The sequence below is a fragment of the Wolffia australiana genome, chromosome 18 (assembly GCF_029677425.1).
Source record: "Wolffia australiana isolate 7733 chromosome 18, ASM2967742v1".
Taxonomy (NCBI): Eukaryota; Viridiplantae; Streptophyta; class Magnoliopsida; order Alismatales; family Araceae; genus Wolffia; species Wolffia australiana.
Genome location: NC_135852.1, coordinates 4,843,464 through 4,860,726, shown reverse-complemented (window position 1 = coordinate 4,860,726; position 17,263 = coordinate 4,843,464). Strand labels below are relative to the sequence as shown.

Sequence of the window (17,263 nt, the reverse complement as noted above, 5' to 3'; positions counted from 1 at the left end):
TCCGCTTCCCCTCCCGTCCAAGACATTCTCGTCCCATTCCACGTCCGGGACGAATCAGTGCATTAGGCCACTGGCAATTTGATACGTGGCAAACATGTGCTGAATTCCAGCTAGAGCGCTCTGGCAGATACATGACTCCCGCAGGACGCAGAAACTGACTAGGGTTGGGGAAAAAATTTCGTTTGTTCGCGAACATGCGAATGAATGAACACGAACACGAACACGAATGTAAAAAATTGGTCATGAACATGTTCGCGAACATATGAACCATTCGCGAACATGTTAGCTTCCCAATGCATCCCGCCAGGTTTTCCTCCCCCACACCCTCTGCCCTCCTGAAATATCGATTTGCCGATTGATCACGATCGCTCTTCATCTATTGGATCAACGGATCTTCCTGCTGCACCCAATTTTGCGATTTAATCCATCTTGAAAAATTGATTTCTCGATGTATCGCGATCAATGATCCTATGTTTGATTGATGGAGCTTTGAATTAATGTTCATGCTCCTAACCCTAATTTTGTGATTAATCTGTCGAGAGATCGCGATCTCTCTTCCTCTGTTGGATCGATGGATATTTGAATTTTTGTTCTCGTTCCAGACCCTAAATGAAAATTTAACTTAAATAGCTCGTTAGTTTCATTTATTAAAATTAAAGGTTCCAGATGCACGTCTCGTTCGTTTTCGTTAACAAACGAACACGAACAAACAGAACACGAACACGAACACATTTTTTGTTATGTTCGTTCATCGTCGAACAGTCTTTGTTCGACGACTAAACACAAACTTCCCAACCCTAAAACTGACCTATCCGCCATGAGGCCCCAGACGGGACAGTTATTTCGTCGACGGACGATTCTTCGTCCCATCAATTGTGCGAACTTCGAGACGGGACGGTTATTTCATAATGGACAATTCTTCGTCCCGAAGAATTGTAAAAACTGCGGGACGGGACGACTTTTTCGTCCACGGACGGAATTACCGTCCCGTCCGCGTCCGTGCACTATAACAGTAAAAAATATATTTAAATGAGAAGGGAGAGGGGGGGAGAGAAGAAGAGGAGATGTCTTGGAACGAGGAGAGCAGCGGGGGGGGGGGGAGCAATGGGCAGGGAGGGATCGGAGGCGTGCTGGACATGGCCAGGGCAGATCGATCCGTCTGGCTGATGAAGTGCCCCGCTCTTGTTGCCACGTCCTGGCAAAAAGCGGCCTCCGCGGCTGCCTCGGCTGGAGCGGGCGGCCCAGATTCTAGCGTTCCCAATCCAATTGTCGCGAAGGTCGTTCTTTCCGTCGATCCTTTGAAACCGGACGGAAATTCTCAGCTTCAGGTAAGCTCTCTAAATTTCTTTCTGCATTGCCCTGCTTTTGATTCGTTCTGTCACTTGTTTGTGCGCGCTGAGATTCCTCAAATTAGTTAACTTTGGTCGTTATCTTGAGTTTTTAGTCTTATGGTATTGTTTTTTAGGTTCTTCTTTGGCTTGTTTTGGATATTTGTGCTTGGGGTTTCGCTGGGTACTCTGTGGGTTGTCTTTAAAAGTAGTGGAAATTTCGGCGCTTCTGTCCCTCTTATTTCATCACGGCCTCTCTGTTCGGTCCTTTCTGAGAAATATGTATTTTTTGCCATTTGTAGTGGTTCTTAGAGTTTAGTCTTCAGACATGCAACTGAACTTGTTTTTTGATTATTGTGATTGGAGCTGACTTAGCAAGCTTAAGCGTGCGGATCTTCCATTGGTTTGTGAATTAAACTTCTTGAATCGAGTAGTTCTCACGGATGAGCCGGTTTTGTTGCCTGGTAAGCCGAGAGATGTATGACAATGAGTCAGTTTGCACTGATCAGACATAAAATGTAGAGTTCCCTGTGGATTGTACCCATTCAGCCTTGTTTGTTTATGGTGTGTGAGTGATTCCACTTAGCGTGTTTATCCTCGTGGATAATTGATGTGCTTGTTACGGACCTTATTTTTTTCCCTCGTATTTATTTTAACTCCAAGGATAATGGTAAGCTGTTATTCCTGCTTCAGTTTAAAAAATTCGATATCTCCTATAAGGATGTAAAATCAGCTCCTTGATTCAATTGGGGTTAATAAGGGTAGAAATACCCCAAAATGTTGGGAATCAGCCATCAAGCGATCGTTCCTCTCTTGAACTGTTCCTACTCTGGCATCTCCTGTCGTTCTGATAGAAACCTATTGGGGATCATGTGATTGGTTTCAGAGCTGTCATCTTGGCAAGCATGATAATTGACAAACTGGAATAAAAAATGGAGGATAGGGTTGCTTATTTCATTAAAAGCAGTAAGATACAGAAATGCATTCTGGAAGAGGTGCGGAAGTTGGTTGTGGATCAAAGGGACAGCTATCTACATTGTTTGCAGAGTTATACTGGAAAAATTGGATTCGATCGCTAGATCAGAGAACTCAAAGGGAGAATCTTGTAGGGTATAGTCCTCTTTCCCTACTTCTATCTTCTGTAGTCGGTAATGTTCCTTATTTCTATCCACGAGGGTTGAAGAAGAATGCTCCCATCTTTTCTTCGAACACCCCTTTGCTGAGGCAGTGTGGGCCAGCCAGCCCATGACAGGAATGGGTGTCTCCTCAGAGAAGGCCTTTTGGGACTCTATGGGATGGGGTGGGGGGGGGGTGTGGGACGAATAGGGACGGCTGTTTACTGGGCTATGGGCAATATGACTGCACTGCAACAAGGTCATTTTCAAAGGATGAGAGGCGTAGTTGGTCGACATAGTACAGGATGTGACTATTTTTAATGCCTGGTAAAGAGGGAGGCAAGTGGTGGGTGTGGGGATCCCTTGGGTGAAGGGTGTTTTATTAATTGATCATATACGAAGGATCACCGATCTCGGGTGACCTGTCCCCCTTTTTTTCAAAAACAAATCAGGCCAATATCCAAACGTTTATTTCCACTGCCATTTTTCTTAGTCTGGGCCCACACATAACTTGCTCATAATGAGCCCTGCCTGCATTAAACTGGTATGTAGACCAGTCTTAAACATGTTATAAAGCGTCTGCCCATCAACTGGAGAACAGCTTCTGGTGCAGCAGCTGACAGATTATGTTCCTGCGGGGCAGGCATGTCCAAGGTCCGAGAGCTATTTGTGGCAGAGAGCTTGAAGGAGGGCCAATCTGGAGGGAGGCTACTGTCAACAAGAGAAGAACCATCTGTCAGTATCAAGGTTCCCTACTGGACTAGTCTTGAAATACCTCTGTCGCCGCTAGCAAGGCCTGTAAGAACTGCCCTGAACAGGACATGCCCCCCGGGGCCCTACTGTTGCTGGTCCATGAATCCACTTCTCAGCCATGGTCCAGCCCTGAACTCAACGCTGGACCCACAAGGCTCCTCCAGATTGCATCTCCCTCGCCAGGCCCGCAAGGGCCATCTAACCAGCTTGAGGAGAACCTAGCATTGACGCGGGGTGTGTTATAAGGTCTCTCTGGGCGAGAAATGGTTGCAGCTATTTCTTGGGTCGATAGATGTATAACTACCCAAAATGCTGGTAATCAGGCATTAATCGATCATTCATCTATTTTTCCTCTCTTTCAGAATTTATGCTCTCCTTTCTCTCTTCCTATCTCTTCCTATCTCCGTTCTCCTTTCTCTCTCCTTAAATGATTTGCCTAACCCCTTGCCCCATCAAAGACTGAATGGTAAATTTTGTCTTTCCTTTTCTATTTCCTTTTACATTGGGATGATTTTATGTTCCATCTATTAAATCTTTGTGGTTGTCTTGCTCAACCCCTTCTAAGTCACAAAGTGTCTCTCTCCAGCGCCACCAGATCCCTGAGCTGCGACTAGGGTTTAATCTCTTATGTATTTTATGTCCCATCTATTCAATTGATCATTCCTTCTCTAGTAATGTCTGGTCTAAATACCAGCCATTACAACTAAGTGTCCTGGCCCATCCGTCTGAAGTCACTTAGATTCTCAAGTTTGAGAATGAGTGACTTATTCGTTTAAGTCATACTGACCACTTACCAGATGTGGCTCACTCAAACCAAATAAAATAAAGGACATCTGTGTGGTCCACTCGCATTTTATGGCCATCTTTGATTGTTGTGTTAAGACAAAATGACTTAGGAAAAAAGAGGGCATGATAAACATGACTGGAGTGTCACCAATTTCAGGGCTTGCCCTGCACATGGTGCCGCCTTTTAGGCTTTATATGTACTTAACGGTCATGTACATTTATCTCCCCTATCTTTCTTCAAAAAAAGGAAATACGACTGAGTGATACTGGCTAACAATGATTCTTTGGTGTCACTGAGTTTTTCAACTTTGTACGTGCATTCGCTCTTTTAAAATGAATGATGCAGTCACTGGATGCTTTCCTTGAGCCGCATCTAAATTCTATGCTGAGGAAAACGTGGATTAAGTTTCGAAAAAAATTGGATGAGAACATAATGTATCATCAAAATTATTCTCCATGAAGCTGAGTCAGTCATCTAAAAAATTATGAACTCGGATTTCCAGTATGAACAACAGCTCCTGCTAAACTAATTTTCTTCATTACATTAATTTTATTTATTATGTTAATAAATTGATCATCCTTTCAATGATGCAGTTCAAGATGGAATTGGCTCAGAGTGAAACAGGAAACACCCCAAAGAGTTATTCCCTCAATATGTTCAAAGACTTTGTTCCTATGTGCGTGTTTTCAGAGTCAAATCAAGGTGAGGAAGGGAGACATTATTATGTTTTTGTTCCACGTGCTCGATGTTATTCTTCCAAATAAATTATTCGGTAGCCTTATGTCTTGTCTTCCTTTCTGATACATTCGTGTATCGAATTTGGTAGAAATTCCAGAAGATAGAGTCACTTACAATGGGGTGTTCGCTCTACTCAGCCTTTCAAGCGGATACCCGTAGTCGCCGTCTCCGTCTCCCACCTTCTCGATAGCTCCGCCTTGCTCGGATTCCTCCAGCCGAATGCAGCCTGAATCCCAGCTCCCGTGTGCTCCAAGAAAGTCTAAAGTCGGATGCCTTGCTCTCCTCCTCCTCCTTTATTTATAGTCTTCTTTATTTCCTAACTAACTACCAGTAAAGACTGGCGGTTATTATGCCAGGTCAGCTCGACCTGGACCAGTGACCACTTCTAGTCCCCCTTTTTCTCCTTTACGCTTCCTTCTCTCATATACTTTTATTGGAATCGTATCACTTTCCCTCTAATTAGTCATGCTCTTTGATTATGATCTTTCTTCATCTGTTTTTTTGCATTATGATGTATGAAGATGGTCCTTGTTAGTTTGGCAGAGGCATATATTTGATCGATGAATGGTCTGACTGAGATCAAAGGCCTGCTTCTCAGTCTACAGGTTTCTTCAAGTCATACTGATATGTTATTTACAAAAACTTATCAACGAAGGCTAAGCAAAAAGCCCAACGCTGGAGTCACCTCCAGGGACAGTCTCATGTGCGACACCCCTTTAAATCAACTACCAGTGCAGGAGGGAGGGACACTTGGATATTTCTCAATATCTTGAAGCAGAAGGGTCAGAGCGAATGGAGGCTGGAACAGAATGAAACCACTGTGGCTGGAGGGGTCCATCGAGCTCTGATCATATACAGTCTCGCTTTTTTTATTAAAAAATCTACAATTTTTTTCTCTCTCCTTCTCTTTCTCCTTCGATATAGTGGAGACGTGATTGGATTGGATTTGGAGTTCGGTTAGATCTCATTTGACAAATTCTTCAAGATTTCATCCAAAGTGATATTAATGTAGATCACACAGGATCTTCCACCTTTTACTACCTTTCCTTCCTGGTGGCTCTTCACATTGCAATTATACTCATGTTTCATGAGTGAACTGAGCTGGGGTTGTTTAAACCCATATTTGACCAACTTTCATCTCTCTTTTGGAGAATCGAAGTTACAGATTTGAGGGAAGAAGATGGAACACGTAGAAGGAGAAAAACAACCCAACTTTTCGCTGAACACTAGAACGAGATATACAGGGCTTACTGGACCAGTTCACAGTGAGCCACTGAGCCAGATGATTATTGCTAGTTGCAGTGGTTTTATTTGTCTTAATTTATGTGTAACACGTGAGACATGTGTGTTACACTCAATGGGAAGTATCTCTCATAACACCTCTCTGCAAGCTGAGATACCTCCCATTCAGTGTTGTTTAGTGTTGACATGATCAACTGCTGTTCAGCGTTGACATGAGCAATCTTGATCAGCTTCTACTACAGTTTTTCCTGTGATGAAGTTCTTATTGATCCTGTCATGCTCGGTCCTGTCATGTGATGCTGATGTCAGATTTATTGTCTCAGCTGAGTTGGATGGACCGACTGGTGATATAACCAGTTCACGGAGGATTCCTTGAATCCAGAGAGGTTCACTGATCCCATGTTGCAGATCTGGGAACTCAGCTTCCGTACTTGAGAGGGAAACGACTTGTTTCTTTTGACAACCAAGCAACCAGGTTGCCGCTCAAACTTAAGCAGTAAACAACAGTAGATCGGTGGTCAACCTGTGACCAAAAAGAGTGTGAGTCAGTGACTTTTTTTGGAAAAAATCAAGAGTTAATGACTTGCCTGAATCGAAGGAGAGATTAAGCCCAATTGTCCCCTTCAAGTATTATAACACTCGATGTGCAGCCTGCAAGTGCGAAATTTTAGGATGGTGCATAAATTGGCCGAATGTTTATGAGTAGGAAATATCTACCCTGATGTGGGCAAGACAGATTAGTTTAGTAATTAGTGGTTGATAGACCACCTAGTTGATATGGGGTTCATTTTCATCAAGTTTAAGTTTAACATTGACTTTGATCGGAGTACCTAACGGCTGGTATTGGAGGTGACCCATTTTGTCCAGTAAATTCTAATTATATTTTTGTTGATACAAGGTAATTCCACTCTAGGATTAGGCCTCCTTTATGTCTATAAGTCTAAGCTCTGAATGTCGAATAGGGCATTAAGCTGCTGGCCTAAATTAGTTGTACCATGGGGATCTCTCCCTGTGATAATAATATCATCTACATCTACAATAAGAATAACTATATTCCCAGCTGGGGTATGGTCACCGTTGCATTGATCATACCCTAGTTTTTTCATAGCTTGAGTGAACCTCTCAAACCAGGGTCTGGGTGACTGATTTGGGTCACATAGTGCCTTTTTGAGATGACGAATCTGGCCAGCTTCCTTTCTGCCCGTTCTTCCTTTCTACCGCTCCATTCTGGTGAGGATTCATGAATGATCCCTAAGTCCTTAAACAGTATTCATTTTCTGAGTTAATAAATTCTTTGTCATTATCTGTTCTTATTCCTTTGATCTGGGAGTCAAATTGTCGATGAATAAGTTCAGTAATTTTTTGGATGAATGGAACCTCTGACTCCTGTCTCCTTCATGAGATGGATGCAAGTTAGCTGACTTACATTATCAATAAGATACCATGTAAATATTCGAATGTGGCAGGCATCCATACATCGCAATGGACGAGTTGGAAAACATTAATCTTATTAAACCGAACAGATGGATGATTATTCCCTTTATGATTAGCTAAGGGATATACTTGGCAAAAAATTCCATATTTAATCCCCAACATACATCCAGAAACAGAGTCTTTAAAACAATAGAGAAGGGTGTCCCAGCTTATTATGGAGTAACCAGGCTTGTTCCTCCCGTGCCAAAAAAGCTGTTTTTGCCCTGTCGTGCAGTCCTTTCAAAAGGTAAGGAGAGTTCCTCTGATCCTAGCAAGGCCATGTTTCAGCCCGGCGACTTTCTCATGGAGGAAAGCATCAACCCTTGCAAAGATTAGCTTGTAGGAAAAAAATTGAGCTAGTCTTTGAAATCAGATCAAGCTACCACAGAGTTTTGGAACATCTAAACTGTTGGTAAGCTAGCCAATGGGTTCAACGTCTATACTACCTTTCCCAGCTGCAGTTAAGAGAGTGCCATCTGTTGTTTATACTTGCTTGTTGCTATGGCACGGTTCATAGTACATACACTGGGATTTTACATTGTCATATGATCAGTTGCACCAGAATTTAATAACCAAATAGCAGATTGATGATATGGTTCAGTAGCAATGGAGAAACAAGTAGAGGTACCGGATTGGACCAGACATGTAAACCCAACAAGTTCGATCATCTTGACTACACTACACAGTTGATTTAATTCTTTCTTGTGTCGAATACTCTATATGTTTCTTATTTTCTTTTTCTCTCTCAATATGATACTTTTCTCTTTTTCTTTCTCTTCTGTTGTTCTCTCTATTTGTACTTTCTTGAAGAGAACCCTAACATAAGGTGTTTTGTTTTCTTCTACACTTTCTCTCTCCTCGGAGCTTTCTCTATCCACAGAGTTTCCTCTCCCCTGAGGATTCTTCACCTTGAATTTGTTCATTTAACTTGGTTTCTGTTTCTGTTCAGGCTGGCATTCTTCGTCCTTCCCCTCATAGATCTGAGTGACGCTTTTGCTTTTAGTGACTGGATTGGTGGCCCATGTTGGTCACCCTCAGATCTTCCGGCTAACCTCCTTAGTGTGTCTGTGATGAGGACAGTGGCTACACCTTAATTGGTCCTTGTCATTGCCTCTGGGGCCTTTAGGCTGATCATTTTTCCTCTGACCTTGATTCCTGAATATGGAGTTGGCTGTGGTTGAGTGCTACAGTGGCCCTTTGGATTGGCTTGACCAAACAAGCAGAAGTCTACAGAATGGGTTGTCTTTGGCCTCAGGGAGTGTGTGAAAGATGGCATTCTTTTCTGACCTGGAATACTGTATTCTCAAAACCGAGTTTATTCACCCGTCTAAAACGTCCGTACACTTTCAAACTCTGGAAGTAAGCCCCAATCACGCAGTACGTACTCCTGATTAATAGAATTAGTCATTGGAGGATGACAGAAGTCAATCTACTTCCATAAGGTTTGAAGCTCGTTGACATACACCAAGGTAGTATTGTATTCTTGATGAAGATGCATTGACTGATCCACCCATTCGCCTATCGTGGATTCATCATCCTGTTTAGATTATCATTTCTGGATTACATCCCAGATTTCCATAACATGATCATAGTCCATCTATGTCTCATTTCAGCAATCATTGAATCTAATAACCAGGTGAAGAGTATGCCCTGTTTATGATGCCACTTAGTATAATTTTTTGCAGTGGGTAATGTTGGATCATCAGTCAAGTGATACACTTGACCTCTAGGATGGATAGTGATTTGGACATACTTGTTCCAATGATAGAGATTATGCCCAATAATTTGTTGTGAGGGGCCACTTGGGAATATGAGTAATATCATTTCTCCTTTATGTGGGCGAGCGTTGCACCAGTTTTCTGATCATGTTTATAATCAGATAAAAAAGACAGTAGAACGATCACACCTTGGTCACATAGGCAGCTGAAACTACCCAGGAGTGGTCTTCATTTGGGGAGGCTAGAACATCAGGGACAAAATGTTTTCATCAGGACTTAGGAGTCGATGTTAATGGCATACAGGATGAATCCGGTGGAGCCCAATCTTCAGTGGGAGGTTTCTCATATGATCATTGTCGTCACATCAGATTCAGCTGTAGTGTTCAGCCATCCGATATCAGAGACCTGCCCATAATCTACTTTTGGACAACTGATATCTGAAATCTGGATGAAATCAAGGGGGGTTTCAGATACCAGATATTGAATATCCATCCAATATGTGATATCAGGGAGGATATCAAAGGGGTTCGGATGTAGCATGTGCCAGTACCAGATATCGAATCCCATATCCACTATCAATATCAGATATCTGGATACAATTTAAAACATACGCACCCATTGTCCCATATGGAGAAAATGAAAAGTTAAAAACAATATTAACAATTTTGAATAAATAAAAATTGAGAAAAAACACTGCATTCTACCCTCCTATAATAAATACATATGATAGACACATATTGGGCTCATTCTGGGGCAGGCCGGACTAAGAGCTATCAATTGAATGTTAATGAAATCCTTTAATAAATATAATCAATGATCAAACATTGTACACATATCACTCCCTACAGCTTAATTACACATTTATGTCTCCCTGTAAAATGATAAATTATTTTAAATATATTTCTGTTTATATTTCAGATATTGAAAAAAACTATATCCGACACAGACACCTGATATCATCATCCATTCCTTGAGATGAAGAGAGATGCCGATATCTGAATGAATAAAAGCATTGGATATTGGTAATGTAATAACTGATATCCAATGTTGTCATCTGATAACCAGATATCGTTAAAGAGGGATATCAGATTGCCCATCTGTCCCGATATCAATATCTGATGTCAGGCTCCAGACCGCGAACACTATTCACCAGGCAAGGATCTTCCACATCTGTGATACCATGATGATACGATCCAGCTGGGAATTGTATCGTGAATGAGCTAGCCCTGGCGGAATGGATGATGCCGAGGGGGACGAGGGTGGCGGAGGAGCGGCAGAGTGGGCGTCGCCGGAGGGAATGGGCCTCGAAGGAGTGGACGTCATCGAGAGAGAGAGGAGCTGCCAAGAGGAAACACTACTTGTAAATTCATGTCCTGCCCTCAAACGAGGAGGGCTACATATTTGAAGGGAAATGCAACATGGAAAGGAAAGACAATAATGCCCCTAGTGGGCTTGCTAGAGGGAGTAGATCTTAACACTTCCTCTAGAGAGAGTAGATCATCATCATATGTCAGGCTATGGACTGCGAAAACTATTCGCCAGGCAAGGATCTTCCACAGCTATGATACCATGACAATCTATCTCCAGTCCCTTAGAGAATAGAAGCCACAGAGTTGAGGGAAGAAGAAGAAACACACCAAAGTGGAAAAACAACCCCTATGTTTCATTAAACACTGGAACGATGCATACAGGGCTTATTGCACTGGTTCATGATAAGCCAATAAGACAGATGATAATGGATGGATACAACAGCTATACTTGCCTATAATTATGTGTTACACAAAGGAAACACATATTTACACTTAATGAGAAGTGTCTATCATAAGAAAGTTCAAACTCACTTCTCTCTCTCTCTTCTATGTATTCCCAAATCCTAAGTTACAGTGTTGTGAATCCACCATACTGTGTTTCAGGTTTTGAATTAGTTCAAGTTTGAACAAATTTTTTGTGTTCATGCAACAATATTACTATTCTCTCATGTCCTTGCACTTAGCGAAGAATTCTATGAGGCAAATGAATTTGCTTTCCACATTTCAGGTAAGTTTATGGTGGAAGGGAAAGTGGAGCACAAGTTTGATATGGAGCCCCATGGTGATACTATTGGGGATTATAGAAAGCTTTGCCGTGAAAGGACAAACAAGGCTATGATTAAGACCAGACAAATCCAGGTTTATTTAATACCATTGGCTTGGTTCTGCCTTTGCCCAGTTCTCTAATGCTACTTGTCGAATCTTATCAATTTTGTGTTCTCTTTGCATTCTTATTTTCAAATAATCCTTATCGGATCCCATAATGTCATCCATCCATCATCTTGGATATTGTAGGAATGATATTTCCAAACTGAAAAAAGAGGAAATCATTTTGATTTTTGCGGGGCATCCTTTATATTCTAAACTACCCTGATCCCGGCGTATTGCAGGTGATTGATAATGACCGGGGAGTGCTCATGAGGCCAATGCCTGGTATGATCGGCTTGATTCCATCTGGCTCAAAGGTACTTCTAAATGGCTCTTTGATTTTTCTTCATTCCATTTTATATTAACATTTTTCACATTTAAAATAAACTATCTCTTGTTGAAAAATGGTGCCCAATTATCTGAGAGAATACTGTGCCATGTTTACATCAGGACAAGAAGAAGATAGCCCCTGCCAAAGGATCTGAGGTTAAGAGGACTAGGAGGGACCGCCGTGAGCTGGAGAACATCATTTTCAAGCTCTTCGAAAAGCAGCCCAATTGGGCTTTAAAACAACTGGTTATAGAGACAGATCAGCCCGAAGTATGGTCGCAATGTCAATTCTCTATTGTCTTTGGTTCAATTTATGCACACCATGTCCAATTTAACATTGCATGGCTCTCAACTTTCTCCACTTCATTTTCCTCTATTCTTCATGAGCAGGAATGTTCTGTTCTCCTGTATCATTGTGTTGGTAGATCAATGTGCCAGATTTTTTTATATGCGTAATTTTGCTTCGATATACTCTCTCTTTCTTTTCTCCACTGATCGTTTAAAGCAGTACCTCGTTGACAATATTACTGATACTTGCGACTGCATTCTTTTGTTTTCTCTATCTCAGACCTTTACTCCTCTCTCTAATATATATACACATCTATTTCTTCCCTACTTGTAGACATGCAGGATCATCCTCTTTCTCTAGGATCATCATGCTAATCTATACTTCAAATATATCAGCGATAGATGTTTGTAACCATCTAGCTGTGTTAATTTCGTAATTTTGTATGCACTCTCTCTGTCAGCTGAAAGCTTACATTATTACCCTCTATTTTTATAAATCATTAACCCGAGTAATAATTACATAATCGGATACTTTCTATCGTTCGCAATCATATCTCCACCCCTCAAGCTCAGTCTTCCTCTCGGACATGCATTTTTATCGGATACTTATTTACTAGTTATTTCAGTCTTATATAATATCAAGCTTTCAACCTCACATCAACCCTGTGACTTTTTATCTTCCTCTATTCTATGTGAAATGTATGGTTAACCATGATCATAATGTCTGTACATTGATTATATCTGTACTTTTTTCTCTGTCATGATCGCTTTTTCGCTCTTGCTGGCCTGGAAATCTCTTGAATTCTGTCAATGGGTTCACTGGCTCCTAGTTCTTAATCATCCTTTGTTAATGTCCAATTCTACTGTTTCGCAATGATGCGGTGAAATCACAGGCTAACCAAAAACTTTTATTGAAGAAGCATTCTTAATATGAGCTGCAACTGGCACATCTTTAGCCCAAAATTTTATTATCAGATTCTTTCTATTGATTAATACTTCTTGCTCTTTAAATGATATTAACATTTGTTCCTTCTCTTTGCACAGCAATTCTTGAAGGAAATATTGAATGATCTCTGCGTCTACAACAAAAAGGGTCCCAACCAGGGAACCCATGAACTAAAGCCAGAGTACAAGAAATCAAGTGAGGCCGAAACCGTGTAACTTTCCTGCCTTCTCTAATCTAAAAGCCGGTGAAGGATGATCCCTTCTCGAGGCTGAGATTATTGCTACTGTATATGCTTTCCTAAATTAGCAAAATCTCCAGTGATGAGCTGAGGGTTATGGTTTGAGCCTAGGTATGTGACTCTCTCCTGTGCTTGTTGCGAGGAAGGAATTTGGCTCTCGTGGCTTGTATTATTTAGAAACCGGTTCCTATAGTAATGTGCAGCATCGGTGTTGTAGTAACTTTTCGAAAAAAGATTTCCCGGATTATTTTGGTAGCTTATAATTGTATGGACAGTGATGGAGAAACTGTTTGCCAAAAAATAATTCTATTACGACCACTGGTATAACTTGTCTAAAAGAAATTTTATGGGTCTCTACTAAATTTTAAATTCAAAATAAATTATTTCGGACTGTCTTGGATTGTTAATTCTAAATGATTCCTTTCATTTACATTCTGAGTATAATATGTCAATATTTTGTTTATATATATAATTATGAAAATATTTAAGATATTTATTTATCAAGATTTATGTATTGAATCAGGATAATAAGATCAGAGAATCATTATGAGTCTTTTATCTTGAAATTTAATAAGTATTTTTTTCGCCATTGAAATTATGAAACAAAGATCTGGCCTGCATTCTTTATTTGTTATTAAGTTCATCACAGCTTGCTAAATTTACTATTTTTCATTCATTTATCAACTGAATTTAATAAATTCTGCCTTCTTTCTCAGACTATCCTGATCCATTCGATCTTATATTTATTTCACATAAAAACTTGAGAAAACAACTTTTCTCCCTGATGAAGTGGAAATTTTCATAATATTCTTGTTATTATTTAGTAGACTATTAATGTTTTCAATAATTCCAAAAGTATCTGAATGGGAACTGAAGAAAATGATGATTTGCATGATTTTCTTCCAAAAATCATGATTTGCATGTTCATGAAAAAATATTAATTGGCATTGTCTTCCATAATTTTTCAAAGCATTCGCCTTTCTGTTTCTATTTCCCTTTTTTTTGCTCTTGATTCACTTCATGGTAGTACTTTGGGAAGAATAGGTAGTGATTGAATTGTGTACTCTGATTTTTAATATATTTAAAAAATAACTGAAAGGGGGAAGTAGGAGGCAACCATCCTGTAGCGAGTTTCAGCTATTTGCACTCCTCAGACCATTATCCCTGGCAAAGCATGGAGTGGGGGAGGCGAGCATGTACAACGTCCCATATAGGCGCTGCCTACGTTGCAGCGCCCCTAGGATGATACTCAACAGGACAAGCACCTGCTGCTGGCAGCCAAGGACTCAATGACCTGCCACGTTATCATGATTGTATCTCTTTAGTTTGTGTCGTGGGCAAGGGCGAGTGGGGTCCTTGTGTAAAAAGAATATTTATGCTTGCTCCACACCTAAAAAATCTTGCAAACACTAAACTACTACAAATAAAACCCCCCTCCCCTGGGCAGCGACCAGGGTACGGCTAGATTGGTCTACGAGCATGACCCTTGTGTCGGTCTTTCCTAGCACCATGTTTTTGCCAAAAAAAACTGAAGTTGAATTTATACAAAAAATATAAGCGTCTTCTAAGTCATGTATACTTTATTGCATGACTCATTGTGGTTGGATATCCTATTTACTTTGAATTATCTAAAGTCAAATTGAGAATCTAAGTTACAAACCGTACAAGAACTTTCATGAGGACTGGCAGGAGAGGGACTTTGCTTGTTTCACTCACCCAATTTTGAAACATTATGTGTTTTATAAGATTGTTATTTAAATTAACAAGAGGATAATTTTAAAAGCCATGGTTGATGCTACCACTGTAATGTTGAGCCTGGAATCGTAATTCGGCTTTAATTTAACAACAAATCACCAAACATCTTCATATACTTTGTCTATACAATAACTTATTTTCTCTAAAATTATCTCCTACAGTTTTTTTTGGAAACTTTCATTCTCCGAAATTCGTGAATTACAAATGCATCTGTCATATATTAATATAATCTATGAATAAACGTCTAAATATTTCAAGATCACATTTAAGAAAATAAGTTCAATTCAAGAAACACATCTTATAAAATAGAAATATATTTTTTTCAAAGATGCACTCTCTTAATTTTTGTATTCAAAATTTTGAATGAAAATATTGAAAAAAGCAGTTATATATGTTTTCATTAAATGAATTAATTTCAAACATAAACAATTGGTATTTCCTTTTTATGTATTCCATCAAATTAAATATAACAGTTTTATTAGATCAGTCTGAATGTTATTTATGGATTTTTTTCTCAATTCATTTTTTTTACATATTTTGGTTTCATTTAATGTTATGTTGCAAGTAAAGAATTATTTTAAGTCGATATGTACATTTTAAATGTTCTGTTATATTTATTTTAGGAAAGTTTGGGCTTCTTGTATCAGTATATTGGCTTTTGTAGCTCGCGGGACTGTGCTGTTGGGACAAAATATTGACAGATGGACAGGCCAGCTAAGTCAATTTGGATTTTAAGTGATTGTTGATATGTGGCTGGCTCTCTGATTGAAAGCAGACTACAAGCCCTTGTCTTGTAAAATGAAACATATCTATCTTTGGTCATAGAATTTGATATTTCAGATGGTGTGGCAATTCTATGGTACACCATGTGAAAATCTATTTAATACAAGTAACATGAATTTATTTTTGGAGAGCCATATAAATCCATAGTTTAGCATAAACCGGATCACTATTGCAATAAACCAAAAAATAGCACAACCGATCCCTGGGATATCTAAGCATGTTAAACTATAAATTTTACTGTATGATATATTATGGAATAAATGTACTTAATGAAGTTAGTTAGTATCACTCTATGTTATCTTAATGGATTTTTAAGACCTTTGATGCTCAAGATTTTAACGTCTTCATAACAAATTCAGAAATATGTTATGATAATGCCTTAATTGTTTTTAATATAATTATCCATATAAGTTATACTTATTTGTATGCTAACTTATTCATATATATATCACTGATAAATATTTTTGTATTGAAATTATATTTCATATTTTCAAAATATCTTCCTTAATAATTTTTGTTTTTCAATCTCTCTCACATTCTTCCAAAATCTCTTTCTCTCTATCTCCCTATTTTCATATCCAGTATATCAGACCTGCATCATGACTTTATTGAAGACATAATATAAAAAAGCCTTTGAGATTATGCACAGAATATCTCATTTTTTCTATCTCCATGCATTTCTGTATGTTGACATTTATTCTTCCCATTTTCTCCCTATTTTATTTTTTCTCTTTATGGGCACAGCTGTTAATAAATTCATTTGATGAATTTTTTTCTCTTTTGATTATCGATATCTTGGTACATTCTCCTCTATTCTTTCCTTTTTTGATTCCAACCCATTTGATTCTGCGTCCCATGCCTAATTTGTCTTTTTCTCTATCCCACATGCATTTATGATTGGCTTCTTTTTTCTCCAACAGTTTTTGTGCTTGCATCCCTCTGCAACTCTTTTCTCCTTCTATCATTCCATCCCATGGCTTTGTTGATTAATCTCCAATACATTTTTATCATAAAAATATATTTACGGATATTATTGAATTTAGTGTTACAGATATCTTCGTTATAAAATTAATATAATACCTATTTTTCAATATAAGAAAATTATATGTTAAATATTTTCATTATAAGTTTTGGTACTAAACTATGTTGGAAATTTGGAAGAGCATTCCTATTACTTATATATATTACATTCATATTTTTCTTGAATCACTTTTGAAGTAAAATATAGTGGGGATACTAGTAGAGACTCGTGAAAACTATATGTTAAATATTTTCATTATAAATTTTGGTACTCAACTATGTTGGAAATTAGGAAGATCATTCCTCATTTCTAACATAGTTTAGTACCAAAATTTTGGTACTAAACTAAGTAAAGCCCTAAATATTGGTACTAAAAGGCCCTAAATATTATATACATAAATAATAGAAATAGAGCGAACCAATTTCACGGAAATAGAAGAAATCCTTAGGATAATTAGCTGGTGAGCCATGAAAATTATTTTTTTAATGCAGATGATCATGGTGATGAATAGGTGACTGCCCATCAAATCTGTCCCAGATTTATTTAATATGAATGAGGAATAATAGCATAT

The 17,263-nt window shown here is 39.0% G+C and overlaps 1 protein-coding gene across 1 annotated transcript; it reads left to right on the top strand.

Moving 5' to 3' along the window:
* Positions 1 to 1,064: 1,064 nt before the first annotated feature.
* Positions 1,065 to 13,305, top strand: LOC144715064 (Transcription initiation factor IIF, beta subunit). Its single transcript, XM_078589939.1, has 6 exons — positions 1,065 to 1,328; positions 4,577 to 4,685; positions 11,192 to 11,322; positions 11,574 to 11,648; positions 11,782 to 11,931; positions 12,994 to 13,305. The coding sequence occupies exons 1-6, from the start codon at positions 1,065 to 1,067 to the stop codon at positions 13,108 to 13,110; spliced, it is 846 nt and encodes a 281-aa protein (XP_078446065.1). The 3' UTR covers positions 13,111 to 13,305.
* Positions 13,306 to 17,263: the final 3,958 nt, after the last annotated feature.

Excerpts from the sequence above, each read along its gene's own strand:
- LOC144715064 (XM_078589939.1), top strand. The coding sequence starts at position 1,065 with ATGTCTTGGAACGAGGAGAGCAGCGGGGGGGGGGGGAGCAATGGGCAG. Across the intron at positions 11,323-11,573 it reads TTAAGACCAGACAAATCCAG|GTGATTGATAATGACCGGGG; the intron begins GTTTATTTAATA and ends GGCGTATTGCAG. Across the intron at positions 11,649-11,781 it reads TGATTCCATCTGGCTCAAAG|GACAAGAAGAAGATAGCCCC; the intron begins GTACTTCTAAAT and ends TGTTTACATCAG.